Source organism: Labeo rohita, chromosome 18 (assembly GCF_022985175.1).
Source record: "Labeo rohita strain BAU-BD-2019 chromosome 18, IGBB_LRoh.1.0, whole genome shotgun sequence".
NCBI classification, from domain to species: domain Eukaryota; kingdom Metazoa; phylum Chordata; class Actinopteri; order Cypriniformes; family Cyprinidae; genus Labeo; species Labeo rohita.
Genome location: NC_066886.1, coordinates 20,426,044 through 20,442,480, shown reverse-complemented (window position 1 = coordinate 20,442,480; position 16,437 = coordinate 20,426,044). Strand labels below are relative to the sequence as shown.

Here is a 16,437-nt window from a genome sequence, read left to right as displayed (position 1 = left end):
CTCAGTTTTGATTGAACTCAAACAGTTGAGTGTCAAAATCTGTCCAAATGAGTATTTGTGGACACGCATGGTCAGAGAGATGTTTTTACATGCAGTGATGCATAAAATTAACACAACACTGACTTAAAATCTTCTCCAGACAGACTTAATTTCAGCGCTCACTCAACAGTTCTCTCTTTTTATTTTTTTTTTCTCATAAATATTATGCAGGAACACTGGAGGGGAGAGAAAATCCCTCTGTGCATTATAAACGGCACATCAAAATGAATGTTTAGAGAGTGCAAGTCTAATAATAGGGCAAGAAAAGAGGCAGAACGAATGCTAATTAAAGGATGCTCCATGTCTTTTTCTGGATTGCAAGACTAATGTGTGCGGGCTGATTAGGTATTCTAATTTTTTTTTTTCTTTTCCGTTTTTCTTTCTTTCTTTAGAGCTACCTACTTTAGTAGTGGCTGCAATGGGTTTGTGTTTTATTGTTTTATTTAAGTGCAGCTTTATGCATTATTATATCTTTCCACATAATTTGAACGCCACACAGACTTGAGAATGAATCACAGTTAGAGCTACGTTACCTTGCGCAGGTTTCTTTGGAGGCCCTCATGGGTGGCACGGAGCAGCGCTCGGATAGAGAAACTGTCCGTGTCCTCTTTGTCCCCGATCTGTGATTCCTTCATCAGTGAGTCTAGTTTCTTCCTGATGTGGGACTCCACCTGGTGCTGACTGGGCCCATTGGACTAAAATGCAAAAAATGTTTTCAGATGACTACAACAAAATAGGCTCAACATTGAAACTCCACTGAATCACAGCCTGTAAGTATAATAAACAATAGATTTATAAAAATAACAAATATATAACAAAGTTTATATTTTCTATCGAGCGCTCAAAATACGGAATTAGGACAATGGGCCTATCCTTTCTGACACGCGCTGTACATGGTAGACCAATCGCACAGACCGGGTCATCTGACCAATCAGAGCAGGCTCACAGAAAGGAGGGGCTTTGAGAGACTGAAACTTTGACATTAAATGCATATTTTGAGAAAAAGAAATTTCCATAATAAGTACTCTTTTTAAAAGTATTCTAAAATGATATGGAATTATATGATTTGTTTTTACAGGGGTACACATGCAGTACTAAAATAAATATCCACCGCTTGTGAAGTGTGATAGAGGCCTAAGCGATGTGTGTTTTCCCTCTCTTCATTTCAACGGCTATTCATGAGCCATTTTATTAAAAATCAAAGCCTGGCATACTGATCTGAGAGAGCAATTAAGGAATGAGTCCTACGTATTATAAAAGCCAATTATGCACAAAAGATGTTCAGTTTTGTTTTTGTTTAAAACCTTTTTTTTTTTTTTTAAACAGGTAAATTGATTTAAAATCTCTCCTCAGAAAAAGCAGCCGTAATGGCCTTCAACTTACAGCGGGTGCAGCGTGTTTCTTGCATTCCCTGACACGTTTAAGTAGGCATGTAATGAGATGAAGCATAGAAACCTTTAATTGGCTCCCAGCAATGACTAGTCTGAGTGGATCATTAAACATTAATTACTCCTAACAAAACAACATGAATATTTTGCAAGGGTACATTAAAATGCTATTAAAGCATTCTTTATTCAAGAACACAAAAAGTACTTAACTAGGAAACCAATTTGTTGTTAATACATAGGTCTGGGGGGGGAAAAATGAACGTGTTAAATATCCATTTCACCATCAAAATATGGACAGAATTGTCGCCTGACTGATGAAAGAGTTTCTGATAATGGCAGCACTGCTGGATGGATCTCTTGGCAAATGGCCATGTTGTCAAACAAAGACTTTCCGCTGCCTATATAGAGGTGTTTCCACACAAACAGAAGCTCGCCAGGGGTTCGGGCTGTGATTGATCGGCTTTTAGAGACTGACACCAACAGCTCACTGTGAGCCAGAATGGTGTGAGGAAGCAGCCAGACAAAAAAACTGGCTCCATAAAAACTGAGCAATTTTCATAGAAGATGGAGAGGCAGAGAGAGATGCAGAGGAGGTGATAACGTGTGAAAAGAAGGTGGCATAGCAGCACATGGAGAAAGTGAAACAACAGCTTGAGTAGTGGCAAAGTGAAAAACGTAACATTTGAAAGTGCAACATGATCTTATTGGTAATTCTAGGGCGGTATTTGTGTAGTAGCATTTTTTTTACATTTGGATTGACAGTGAAACAGACTATATCAATGGATGGATTAGAGGCATTTAGCACTTGCCTGGAGGCAAAATGAATTTATAAAAATGATCCTGTTCAAAAGTTTACTTAATACTGTACTGTTACCTGAATGATCCACAGCTGTTTTTTTTTATTATTTATTTATTTTTTTTTAGTGCTAGCTGTTCATGAGTCCCTTGTTTGTCCTGAACAGTTAAACTGCCTGCTATTCTTCAGAAAAACCCTTCAGGTCCCACAAATTCTTTTTTTTTCGTGTGTGTGTGTGTATTTGAACCCTTTAAAACAATGGGCCTCATTCATGAAACTTGCGTAAATATATAGGAAAATGAGTAATTTGTGTGTAAAATAGACCTTCCCGAAAACTCTCCTACGGATTCACAAACGCTTTGTAAACGTCTGATTTGATAGTTAAACGTGTATGTTAATGAATTCCAATCATTGGTAAATAGGGCACCTATTTACCAATGATCATTCCCGCCTATGAATTACAGCTACGTGTGTGTCCAGGAATGCAGTGGAATATTCCGGTCTACTTCCTTAGGTTTGGCTCCAGTATAATGCATAAATGTAAAAAAAGACTAAGAGGCCACATGCCTAACAATAAATAAGTCAATAGTAAATAAGTATCCAGCCATACTGACTTCTCAAATTAACTTGTAATTTTTATAGCAGTGCATCAAAATTCAGTGTCATCAGTTGCCAAAAAGAACACAGAACATTTTATGCACTATTTACATAGTAGGGAGCAGGTGTACATTTCTTTCATACATTTCAACTAACATTTTTAAAAAATATGATCATTTTCATAAATTCAAAAGATTACGTCAGAACGGCTTTATGAATGATTTACACAAAAATTTGTTCTGCTCGTGTTTCATGAATGAGACTGTAGTGTTGGGCAATATGATCAATTTTTATATCATCCTATCGTCAGTCTGTGAGATCGATGATACACAATATTATCGTGTTAATTTATTTAATTATTTATTTTGTTTCATTGCTGGTGTTGTGCCCATTTTCGACCCCTGCCAAATTATTACTCTCTCTTGTTGAAATCGATACCTGATTGCCTAATCCTAACCCCACCCTTAATCCTAACCCCTCCCCCACACCTAACCCTTAACCTACCAATACTACTGGGGGTAGTAATCTGGCGGGGCCGCAGGGGTCAGAATTCAACACAACACCAGAAAGTGAACCAACTCCAGTATTAGGCTAAAAATAGTGTGGCGTGAATTTGGGGCATTCGCAGACCATGTCCCCCAAAATGAGTTACTGTGCTCCCCCTTTTTCATCCTCTCCCCTCCTTGCTGAAGGTGATTGATTTTGAAAGTGAAACCGAAAAAACTGTGCGCATAAGAAAGCGATTGCAAGCTTTTATGAGCGTCAGCAACTGCACGCAATCTCAGATTGCACGCTTCCCACTTGAAACACCCCCTCCCGCTCAACGTGATTTGTGCCACCACAGTGGCCGGAGCTGATCATGGCCACTCTAGTCAATGCTTGTGTTTATACCAGCCACCTCGTGGCAAGTTTCTGAAGCATCCCAGAAGTGGCTCTCGCCGCTGCATCACTAAAGTTAGGCTCCCAGTCTATTTTTGATGGATAACAATAATAATCATCTTGCTATGGTCAAAGGCATCAGCAACAGGCGATATCTTTGACTATCGTCAATACACGATACGTCTATCGGCACAACCCTAAATGACCGTATGATTTTGATATCCATCTTTTCACACTGAGGACAACTGAGGGACTCTATGCATCTATTTCAGAAGGTTCAAACGCTCACTGATGCTTCAGAAGGAAACACGATGCATTAGGAGCCAGGGGTGTAAACCTTTGAACAGAATGAAGATGTGTACATTTTTCTTTCATTTTGCGTAACAGTAACATTAACAATGCTCAGTACGATGATTACGATGATCAATATCTTTCAGTGCCTATCCAAACAGACAAAATATGTACATGTACATCTGAAGTACAAATATGAATGAAATCACTCTGAGTGCTGAGTGTGTATATGAGTGTGTGTTAGCGTTTAGTCACTATGCTCAATCCTGATCAGTGTGTGTTACAGTCTTACCATGCTATTCTTCAGCTTGAAATCATCTTCAATCTCATCAGCACTGTCGTCGTCAGACACCTCACCCTCTTCCGCATCTGCAGACAAGTACGGAGGAAGACGCTTCCCCTATAGACAACAACAGGAGGAATGTATGCTTTCATAACCTTTTTTTTACAGTATTTGTCAGCAAACAACACCATTATTGACTGTTAGATAGTGTTTCATCTCTCTTTAAACTATCGACAGCACCTTAGAGCCTGTGTGTGTTGACACAGCACCTCAGATATTGATACTAGAATTGAATCCATACTAATGACTGCTGGCCACAGGTGAAAGTGTAGTATGCAGTCTTAAGGATAAGCGAAGTAACATTTTCTTTCTAGGAAGCCTGAAATGTAACGTTTTGCTTTAGTTTGAGTCACCCTTTTGTTTTATTCCTGATAAGATACACAACTTACTTTTAACTGTTATTTACAGCAGTGGGCTGTAAAATCTTAGCCTGAGGATAAACAGTGTCTTAGACACTTCAGAGCATTGAAACCCGTTTAAGGGTCATTAAACCTAAACCTCCAAACACAGACCCTTGACTCGTCCTTGTCTGTCGGTCTTTCTCACAAACACATTTGTGTGAGGGCTAGAGGGAAATAAGAGTTGCTGGTGGAGGGACAAGATGGAGGGAAAATCAATCCCGTGCTTTTGACCTCTAGAGTTTGCTGGAGCACAGGATGAGTGCTTTCGTCTGGCGGAGGGAGCTGACACTGTGACATGTTTAAGTGTGTGTGTGTAATCAAAGGAGACCCGTGTTTGAGTGTGGGGAGATTTACTCAAGTGTGCTCCAATCACAAAGAGCCCCTGCTGGGTTTAAGAGTCTGCCGTCATTGTTTGCTCAACTGGGAGGGTCCTGTAGAGTAGCAGGCTGGCAGTGCCATCTGTCTTGACCTGTTTTACTAATGCCAAGCTCCTTGCTGGTACAGTGACGTCCGTATTTACAGAAAGCAATACCCTCTTTTCATCTGACTGACCACCTGTCATCCCATTATTACCTTAAAGAAATAGTTAAGCTAAAATTAAAATTCTGTCATCATTTACTTATAAAATGTCTCTGCTCAGGTGATTTCAAGGACTAAAAAGAAAAAAAGCAGCTTAAGGATGTCTACACATTCTTTGTTTCCTGAAGCCAAATAATATCTTCGTGTTAGTTTGTAGAAAGTTCTTGATTGCCACTGTAATTAACCAAATTATTATTGTTAAATTAGTTAACATGTAAAGAGTTAAACAATTCTTTGTTAACAACTTATTAACCATAAACAGTTTTTTCTTTAGATTAGGTAACAGAAAATGGGAAAATGCCATTAATTAGATGCTTTAAACCAACCATTACTTTTACTTTTATATTTTTACAGTTTGTACAGTATAAAAACCATTACACCTATTAAGACTCCCTATAAACCACAATTAATGTTCAGTAAAGGTTTTCAATAAAAAATAATAAAAGAAATTCTGTGACCTAATCTAAAGTGAGAACTATTTACTCATTACCAATTAACAATTCTTCTACTAAGAGCTAATTAAACAATTATAATTATGTTAATTACAGTGATAATGAATGAAGAACTCATTATTTGTATGGAGTCTATTACTTTATTAACTAAACTATGAATCAACTATAAGGGCCAGTTTTACCAAACAGGGCAAATTAGCATGAGAACGGAATTCTAAAACAACACAGATGGGAGAGGAAATTTCTGCGGGTGATTTACTAACAATGCGCAAATTAAAGAACACAGACTCAACAACGCAATATACTAAGTGCAGCGCAAATTAGGGTTGTCCCAAAAAAAAAAAAAAGAAATGAAGAAGCCACAGTACATTGAAAAGATACGGAGGCCAAAAAATGAAGGTTTGCTTGAAGTTTTGATAGACCTGGTATTGCATAACTCCTAGTTGAGGGTTCCAAGTTGTCTTTAATTTCCTGAAGCGAATTAAATTAACTTGGCAAACGATATGTTTGGATAATGTGTTCTTCTGGCATTCCAAATAAATAAGCACATGTGGAAAAAAATCCTCTCCCTTCTACCATGTGCTCTCTGTTCTCTACAGTGCCTCCTCCTAGCAACAATAACTGCAGCCATTTCAAGCGCGAAATAGTTTAAGACATGTTTTTTGGGCGTTAAATAATGCCGCAAATGCCAGTAATTTAAGAAGCGCAAACGTTAGTAAAATGCACTGTGTGAATCATTTGAAGTTCCCACCCATCCCTCCCCATGTTGTTCCTGCAGCGCGTGGACGCGCCTTCTGAAAGAGGGGCGATATTTCACACCCATGGACTCTCTGTGTGTGTCTTCTCCCCATGTGCTCCATGACCAATTTTCCCTCTTGTCTAATTAGTCACTTATTTCACCTGTGTCTCACTAATTACCCCCAGTTTAGCTGTGTATTTAAAGTGTGGTCTGCCCCATGTTCCCTTTTCTAGTGTTGAACATCTTGAAGTGCTACGTGTGTCTCCTGCCTGCCTTGTATTACCCATGCAGTGGATTATTAAAGACTGTTGTTTGTGACAGTAGCAAACCCTGACAATTCCGATGTACGTAAGAGACACATTATAAAGGATTGTATAAATATATCACTGGAACTTTGCATTCATTACATTTATTTTGTGTTTCTATTTTGTGTTCTTTACGTATGTATTTATTTCTTTATGCATGTTTTTATTCTAGGGCTGTCAATTTAACACATTAATTGTGCCAATAATTATGGGAAAAAAATGTTTAAAATTATTAACTAATTTACGCACCCCACTGACAAACATGATGCAGGACAATGACTGCCTGTGTGATGTAGCTTATTAGAATTCAGTTAGTTATGTGCCTCTAAAATTCAAGATACAAGGACAAAAAATGTCCCTGAATGAGTTTTTGTCTTTCAGTTTAGCAATATCACAAGCAAACATGCATTTTTGTTTTCACAAAAATATCTGCACAACTGCAAATGTGATATTGTTTTTTTTATTTTCAATTAATAAAAAAAAAATTGTAATTCAAATTATGTCATTAATTACTCATCCTCATGTCATTCCAAACCCATCAGACCTTCATTCATCTTCAGAACACAACTTAAGATATTTTTTATGAAATCTGAGAGATGCATAGAAAACTACCACGTTTAAGGCCCATAAAGGTAGTAAGGACAAAGTTAAAATTTTATGAAGCTACGAGAAACTTTTTGTGCGCAAAAAAAAAAAAAAATAGCAACTTGTAATAGTTTCGTGGTACTCTTGTGAATGTGTGATGAAGACTGACATCGGAGAGATTAAATTCTTGTATAAAGTCATTATTTTTGTTTTCTTTGCGTGCATAAAATATCATTAAATATCTAATTTGTGTTCCGTAGATAAATGAAGGTCTTATGCATTTGGAACAACATGAGGGTGAGTAATTAATGATAGAATTAATTTTTTTTTGCATGAACTAACCCTTTAAGGTTTCAAAGGACTTTCAAAGCATGATTCTTTATGGAACCTTACCAAAATATCTGTATTACTCAACTTTCAATCCTCTAGCACATCTTGTTCTAACTAACACTCATTCTCCCTTCACATGTTCTGACAGTTCCTGTTCATCTCTATTTTTATCACCAGAAAAAGAATTTCATCATTGGCTAGACTTTCAGTGCCAATCATTTACGGGCTCAACCACCATAAAAATGTGCATTTGCAAAACCTGTCTGACCAACTAGATAACTAAATCTCACTATACAGTACAAATGGCACTAAAACTTATAAAACTGTAGTCCACTTCCAGTTCCTCATATATAACCCTGGATCATAAAGTAGCATGGGTATATCTGTAGCAATAGCCAAAAATACATTGTATGGGTTCAAATTATATTTTTTTCTTTTATGCCAAGAATCATTAGGATTACAGATCATGCTCCATGAAGATATTTTGGAAATTTTCAGCTGTAAATATATCAAAACCTAATGTTTGATTATTAATATGCACTTCATTTGGACAACTTTAAAGGCGATTTTCTTCCAGATTCCAGATTTTCAAATAGTTGTATCTCAGCCAGATATTGTCCTATCATAACAAACCATACATCAATAGAAAGCTATTTTATTCAAATGACGTATATATATCTCATTTTTAACAATCTGACCCTTATGACTGGTTTTGTATTCCAGGGTCACATTTTCGTAATGGCATTTAATTAATAAATTTGATCTACTGCTATACTGTTGTTTTAAAAGTGACATTCAAATCAGTATGTAAATGATCTGTTTTACTTATCTGAAAACTGGACGGCCTGCATACTGGTAATTTTTTTGGTGTACAGTCAAGACAATGCTGGTTCACCGGTTAGACCAGCACCAAACCAGAACTAACTAGTCTATACCCGTGTGTAAATTTAAGCTGGGTTCAATAAAAGATATAAAGAAAGAACAGTGAACAAAAGCAGGAAAAGGAAAAGAATACTTGAGGATTTGAGGTTTTGGTAGCTCATGCCAAACCTTTATAAGTATCTTGCCCTTCAGGGAGTTCGGACTGGGAAGCTGCTTGGGGTCTTTGTTCAGGGCCTCCCCCACATCCAGCTTGTCTCCGAAGATCTCTTTCAGGTGCTGAGCTATCTTCTTCTGCTGCTGAATGCTGCAGTGATTCTCTATGGACAGGATCACTGGGAACCTGACGCAGCAGGAGACAGAAAAGAGAAAGGATGAGGGTGACAGTAATCACAAACCAGGGAACAGCTAGAACAGTCAGCAGCTGCTCCCTGCCTCCAGAGCCTTACCCCGACATTAACCTTTTATCCGTATTTCTTTCATCTTGACTTATCTTCACTGTCATGTGCTCTCTCTCTTTTGCTGTCTCACTTTTCCCTTTTTCCTGTCTGTCTGTCTTTTGTTTGACTGTGTCTCTTTTTACTTTTCCTTGTCATTCCTTGTTGTCTTGCTGAGCCGATTACTTCATAGTTTGACATCTCAACATTGCATAGTCTAACAGTTGCTCTAACAAGGTGTTTCCAAAAGCATGTAAGAAAACACATTTTACAATGCAAAAATCTTTCTCTCATAATCAGTGTTTGTGCCTTGTTTACCAATAAACCTATCGAAAAATCTTTAAATCAAGATTAGTATGCTTGAATTGATAGCTGCATGTGCTAAATATCAAAAGGGTGTACACATACATTTCAGCATAGAAAAAAAAATAATACTGTGCTCTATGAAAATGATAGAATTAGATTTAGACAAGTTATACCTGAATGTCAGGTACCTAGAAATGAGGGAAACCCTCTGGATTTAACAAGCGCTACATTATGAATGACATTCCTCTCGCACACAAACATGCACACGTACCGTGAAAAAAACAAGATAATCTGAAAGAGGAAAATGGGAAGATAAAAAGATGCCCTGTAGGGCTACAGTGATAGCACTGCTGTCTCAGCAGGTGTCATGGGATTTGGTGAGTGTAATTTGCATGTGATGTGCATGTGCTAAAAGGCTCATTTGCTCCATTATGTTGAGCCATTAGCTGAAACAGGTGGCTGTTTAATGATAAAACACTATTAAAGAAACAGACAGGTAGCTTTCCAGGAACTGGTACGGAAAGTTCCCCTCAATTATTATATTGTACTTCTCCTCATGGTGAAAAACAAAACAATTTTCCACAACAAATCAAATATAATGTTTATGTCATGCACCTCATTGAGGTGCCTTATCTGGTAATAGTAAGTATAAGAAGACAAAGCGAAAATAGGGTCTGGAAGCCCATCTGAATTGTTTTTGAGATAACAGGCTATTACACATAAAAACAGACAGCAGTCTGACACAAATGAACACATATGAGTATTTTTAGGAGGCAGTAAGCAATTTTGTATTATGAAGCTGTATAGTAATGTTTATTGGAATTAGGGTTGGGTATCGAGAACCGGTTCCATATTTCAAAGAACCGGGTATTCGATAAGACACATGCATTTCGGTTCCACTTTCATGTTGCACGCCAACATGGAATGCCTTTCGGCATTTTAATGTGATTTTAAAGTTTATAATCAAACGTTTTAAGCGCAGGAAGGGAAAGAATGTGGGCAATGTTTGTGTGCAGTGCACACATCTGAATCGTGAGCACAGTGAACAGCGGCGGTCCCAGTGCGGGTTTCCAGCCATTGTCCAATCTTTAATGAGGATTAATCTATATTTTTTTCTGAAAAGAAAACTATGCAGTGTTTTTAAACTTTTGATTTAAATTGTACCTGTAATTTATTCAGTTGTATTTATTTATGCTATTGCTCATTTATTTGCTTGTTCCTGTTTTATTACTGACTGTTTACTTGTCTTTAAGAAGCTAAAGGAGAAGTCCACTTCCAAAACAAAGATTCACATATAATGTACTCACCCCCTTGTCATCCAAGATGTTCATGTCTTTCTAAGAAATTTCATAAGAAATTATGTTTTTTGAAGAAAACATTTAAGGAATTTCTCCATATAATGGACTGCTATGGTTCCCCGATTTTGAACTTCCAAAATGCAGTTTAAATGTGGCTTCAAGCGATCCCAGATGCAGTTGTAAACGATCCCAGTCGAGGAAGAAGGGTCTTATCTAGCAAAACAATCGGTTATTTTCATTTTAAAAATGCTTTTTAAATACTTTTAATCTCATACGCTCGTCTTGCCCTGCTCTCCCTGAACTCTGTGTATTCTCGCTCAAGACAGTTAGGGTATGTCGAAAAACTCAGACACAGTCTTTGCAAAGTGAACATGCAAAGAAGATCAAACACCCAAGGTAAAACAGCAATATAGGACATTTTTTAAGATGAGGGAGAATATGGGATGGGAGTTTTTCAACATACCCTAACTGTCATGAACTGGAAAAAAACAGTCCAGGCAGAGTAAGTCAAGACGAGCATCTGACATTAAAAAGTATATAAATTGTATTGTTTTTATGAAAATAACAGACTGTTATGCTAGATAAGACCCTTCTTTCTCGGCTTGGATCATTTACAATCACATTTGAGATCGTTTGAAGCCGCATTTAAACTACACTTAAACAACTTTTCGAAGTTCAAAATCGGGGCACCATATCAGTCCATTATATGGAGAAAAATGCTGAAATATTTTTCTCAAAAAACATAATTTCTTTACAACTAAAGAAAGAAAGACATGAACATCTTGGATGACAAGGGGGTGAGTACATTATATGTGAATCTTTGTTTTGGAAGTGGACTTCTCCGTTAATGTTTGAAATTTATATTAGTCTAGTTGTTTTTTCTCTGGTATTTTTTGTTGAAACCATATGCAAAAGTTCCTGTGAGGCTGAGTGTTCTGTAGGCTGCTGATTTTTTACTCACGTTATTCAGCTGCAACAGAAAGCTTTGTAAAAATACAGAACAAAAAATGTTTGACCTAATTTTTTATTGACTTTATGTTATTGGAATCGTTAAGCAGAATCAGAATGGAATCGGAATCGATAAAATTCAAACGATACACAACCCTAATTAGAATACTAGCTTACTGTATATTATGTATATTATATTACAGTTTTTTTAAGTATTATGTAAGAAGGTACGTAATATGTGATGATCAATGTTTCAATGGAATTATGCTACATTGTTGTCACATGATTCCACCAAGCTGTATTTGAAACATTTATCTTTTAGGGCCAGATTTACTAAACAGGACAAATTAGCGTTAGAAAGGCACCGATGGGAGGGGAAAATTCTGCGGGTGATTTACTGACATTGCACACATTAAAGAACACAGACGCAACATCTCATTTCCATAATGAATAGCGCAATCTACCAAGAGCAGCGCAAAATTACCACCTGCTTTAAGACATGCTTTTTTGGGCGCTAAATAATAGCACAAATACCAGATAAACTGACGAGCGCAAATGTTAGTAAATCATGTTTCATCATTCTTTTTAAAACCGCCCACAAATTTGGCATCTGAAAGGGAAACTCCTACAAATGCATATTCAATAAGGTCAGGCACAAAAATAACCGTATCCAAACCTTTTCAGCGCTAATTCTTTACTGCACGACTAGTAAATCCTGGCAACAATATTTTAATGCCAAAAGACGGTTTGTGCTTTATCTCATGTGATACATCAAAGTACCGTTCTTTTTTTTAAATGGAAAATTACTTAAAGAACTTTCAAAAAGAGAACATATGGCTCTTTTAAATGAGCATTAAATGGCTTTGCTGTGCCCACCAGGGATAGTTTTGAAAAGCTACAATGAAAATGATGACTGATTTCCTGACATCAGCTAATGACTGATCATAAACGACTTATAACAAAGAGAAGAAAAACTCAAGAGAGAAGTAAGTACGCACTCATTGTTTACAAAGGCGTATTTGTTGATGGTCTCAATGACAGATTTAAAGGTGATCTTGGAAGTTAGGGTGTAGCCATGTTGAACCATAGGCTCCCCGTCTGGACCATCCCAACAGTCCACTGTAACACAAAGCATGGTCACAAACAGGGTTCAAAAATAATTTATTCACATCCACTGGATAAGATATATTTGATATATATCCACAAGTTTTATCTTACCCTCCACACAGCGGCAGCCGGCCTGCAGGACCCAAGCATACATGTCTGTCTTAGAGTGGGACAGCAGCTGATCTCCAGTCAGGTAGGTGTTGTGGGAAGAGGCTATGAAATAGTTACACAGAGGTTGATCCATGTCTTGATTGACCTCGTTGTGCTGAGGGTTGAACACATCACAAACTGGACTCCGCATGTAGTTGGTGAACCCTACATAGTGAAAGCAGACACAAAACAGCTTGAGATTTCTTTTTAATTTCTTTAAGCTGTATATATATATATATATATATATATATATATTATTAAAGAAGCTCACCAAGTTTGCATTTGTTTGATCCAAAGTACAGCAAAAACAGTAAAAAAAAATGAATTACTTTTACTTTTAAAATGTAATTTATTCCTGTGATTTTTTAAAGCTGACTTTTTAGAATCATTACTCCAGTGTGATAAAGGGAATATTGAGAAATTTAGACATTTGTGACAGAAAAATACATTTAAAAAATGTAATGGAATTAGGATGGATGTTTGTGGTATAACGCCCTAAATGAAATCTCACAGGAACCTCAATTTTTTATATCAACTTCAAATTTGGAACCTAACTTATTTAGACATAAGGCTTTGATTGATATTTTTGGATTCAAAAAATATTTTGTAAAATTGTACATTTTATATGAAATAAAAATTGTAATTTAAATTTAGTAAAAATATTTCAAAATTGTACTGTTTTTGCTGTACTTTGGATCAAACAAGCAAGCAGGCTTAGTAAGCAGAAAAGAAAAACATTAAAAATCATACTGTTCAAAAACTTTTGACTGGTAGTGTAGTGCTATAAAATCAAATCAAACCAAACCAAAAACAAACCATGCAACACGTCTTTCAAAAGATCACAATGTAGTCAAATGCTTAATGATGCACTGCTAAAATATCAGTTGTTACAACCATAAACAATCAACTCTGCCAAGAAAATACGAGAACATCAGACAAAAGGGGTCATAGCAAAATTGCAGAGTCCAACAGTGGCATCATTCCAGTGACTTTTTAAAAGCCTAAATGTCTTACTCTCTTTCAAAAATGCAGTTTTAGACAAAAAGACAGCTGTGTGCAAGTGGAATGCAGCAGATGTGTGCTGAATGAATTAGTTTCAGCTTGACAAGCCACAAATGGAAAACAAGTCACTAAGAAACACATCATACATTCAATTGTGGAAGCGGGACACACACACATAAAACAAAAAACTATTGCAAATTTGCAACAAATACCATGTATAAAAAAAGACAGAAAGATAGGCCCTGTTTATATATGAAGAGTTCAGATGTAAAACCAGCTACTTTTGACACATAGTATATGTCCATCAAATACTTTTACTTCAAACTCGCTAAATCCCAGCCTCACCTCAATTACAAGTGCGGGAACTTACATAGAAACCTATTCACAGGAGCCTGATAAAAATGCTTATTTTAAAGAAAAATGTCAGATGGATTTAGATGCTTTTGCATCTGAACTCTTCATATGGTATTAAGATGTGGTTTTGACAGTCCAGTCACAAGTATACAATGCTCAATACAGGTATAAATAGTATCTGAAATGTTTGGTATTTGTCCTCTTCTGGCCACTCCAGTCAAATGCGAAAACACATTTGACTGGATTTCTTTTGCAGTGAAGACGCTTATGTGGTCGAATGCATACAGTACGAACAGCAACTAAAGACCACCTCCTCTCTGCCTACTGACCTAATTCTTAAACAGATGGGACTTAAACTGCCAGCTGAAATCGTAAGTTTGGTTTGAAGACGAAAAAATGTAAAAAGCACTTACCAGTCCTGACTCTAACACAAACTTACAGCATTCAGCATAGTTCAGAGCGGCTATAACAAAAGCTGATGTCCTCTGTGTCATATTCCATTGTCTCCTCTCACATTCATATGTAGACTGCACAAGCTTATTTCACAATATTAAACTGAAAGATCATACATACACCTGCCCAAAAACCCTATCCTTAAAGAAATCAGGGAAGTGGTCAAAAATGAACAAAAGCCATGTATTAAAACACACAAAAATGTGTCTCCCTTGTCTGTTTGTGATCTGGTCGACCAAAACGCACCTTACTGTGTGTAGACAGATATATAGATAGATAGATAGATAGATAGATAGATAGATAGATAGATATAGTCTTTTCTATCTTACGCTGATGTTGGAGATCCAGAGGATTATTAAGGGCTCACACACAGCAGGCAGAGTCAATCAGTTCCACCAGCTTTGCTCTAACAGGAAGCCAAGCTGAACTGAGCCCGTGTGTCTTATTTAGCTTAAGGGAAAAGAGGGTGGCCAGTGCTTCACTGTCAGTGGACAGTGCTCATGGACCCAATCAATAAAGCTCCAAAAAGATCAGATGAAGTTTCACGACATACACGCGCACACAAACAGAAATTTAAAGATCAGAACAGCCTGTTCTGCTGTCACCACCTTGCCATATAAACAGTAAAGGCATCTCTAATATAGTGGATGTGGCAGCAACCAAAATGAAATACCAACATACAGCTTTAGTAGATGGTTTCACAAACATACTTCCTGCCACAGCTATGCTATATATTCTATAGGTTCTGCAGTAGGTTGACATTTATTGGAGATGCAGACACAAATGCTAAACAAATAAACATGACACTGTTTCATGACAGCTCACAGCTGTTTAAATGGTGCTGTTTAAAGCAGTAGTCCACCCAAAAATGAAAATTCTGTCATTAATTACTCACCCTCATGTCGTTCCAAACCTGTAAGGCCTTTGTTTATCTTCAGAACACAAATTAAGGTATTTGAGATGAAATCCAAGAACTTTCTGACCCTGCATAGACAGCAACACAACTAACATGTTTCTTGGCCCAGAAAGTCAGTAAGGACATTATTAAAATAGTCAATGTGACATCAGTGGTTCAACTGTAATCCTATGAAGCCACAAGAATACTTTTTGTGGATGAACAAAACAATAATGACTTCATTCAACAATTTCTTCTCTTCCGCATCAGTCTCTGTCAGCATTCATGAGAGTATCACAACATGTGTGTGGTGCTGCTGACACAGGAAACGGTGTTCTGACGTAGAACCTGGATGTGCTGCACTTTACTTACAAGCAGACATAGACACGTGCTGCACACAAAACATGTCTGAAGATTTTGACAGAAGGGATGACAGAAGGCAATTTTTTATCCAGCCTTACTTATTTGAACCAGAATCAGGGTTGCCAGGTTTTCACAACAAAACCTGCCCAAATGCTACTTAAAACTAGCATCGCATTTCAAGGGAGATCCCACCAGTAAAAAAAATTGCATTCCGGAGGGTAAAAAACATGTTTTTGGCAGGGTTCAGTACAGTTAAAGATTGTCTTACTATTGGGAGATGAGAGGGTCTGTATTACTTACTATTGGGGAAAGCGTAACGGCTAACTTGGATCACATGTGCCTTGATAACCAATCACATTACAGCCTTAATGTCACTGAAATTCAGTTCAGAATTGTGCGATACTCAATCACCGTTTACGGATACCATAGGAATGAATGCACTTCGCGTGCTGTAAGCTGAATCCCACCTGTCGAAAAAAGTCAGTGACTTTTCTTATAAAACAGCATTTTTTCAGTGTAAA

The 16,437-nt window shown here is 37.1% G+C and overlaps 1 protein-coding gene across 1 annotated transcript in view; it reads right to left on the bottom strand.

Annotated features, from left to right (window-relative positions):
* The window catches only part of plch1 (phospholipase C, eta 1), a 71,653-nt gene that overhangs the window by 21,046 nt on the left and 34,170 nt on the right, over window positions 1–16,437 (bottom strand). Inside the window, exons 7-11 of the mRNA XM_051135611.1 lie at window positions 12,811–13,014; window positions 12,591–12,711; window positions 8,775–8,946; window positions 4,283–4,390; window positions 573–734 (exon numbers count right to left, since the gene is read on the bottom strand). Of these exons, the coding sequence (XP_050991568.1) occupies window positions 573–734; window positions 4,283–4,390; window positions 8,775–8,946; window positions 12,591–12,711; window positions 12,811–13,014 (767 nt within the window). The remainder of the gene's footprint in view (window positions 1–572; window positions 735–4,282; window positions 4,391–8,774; window positions 8,947–12,590; window positions 12,712–12,810; window positions 13,015–16,437) is intronic.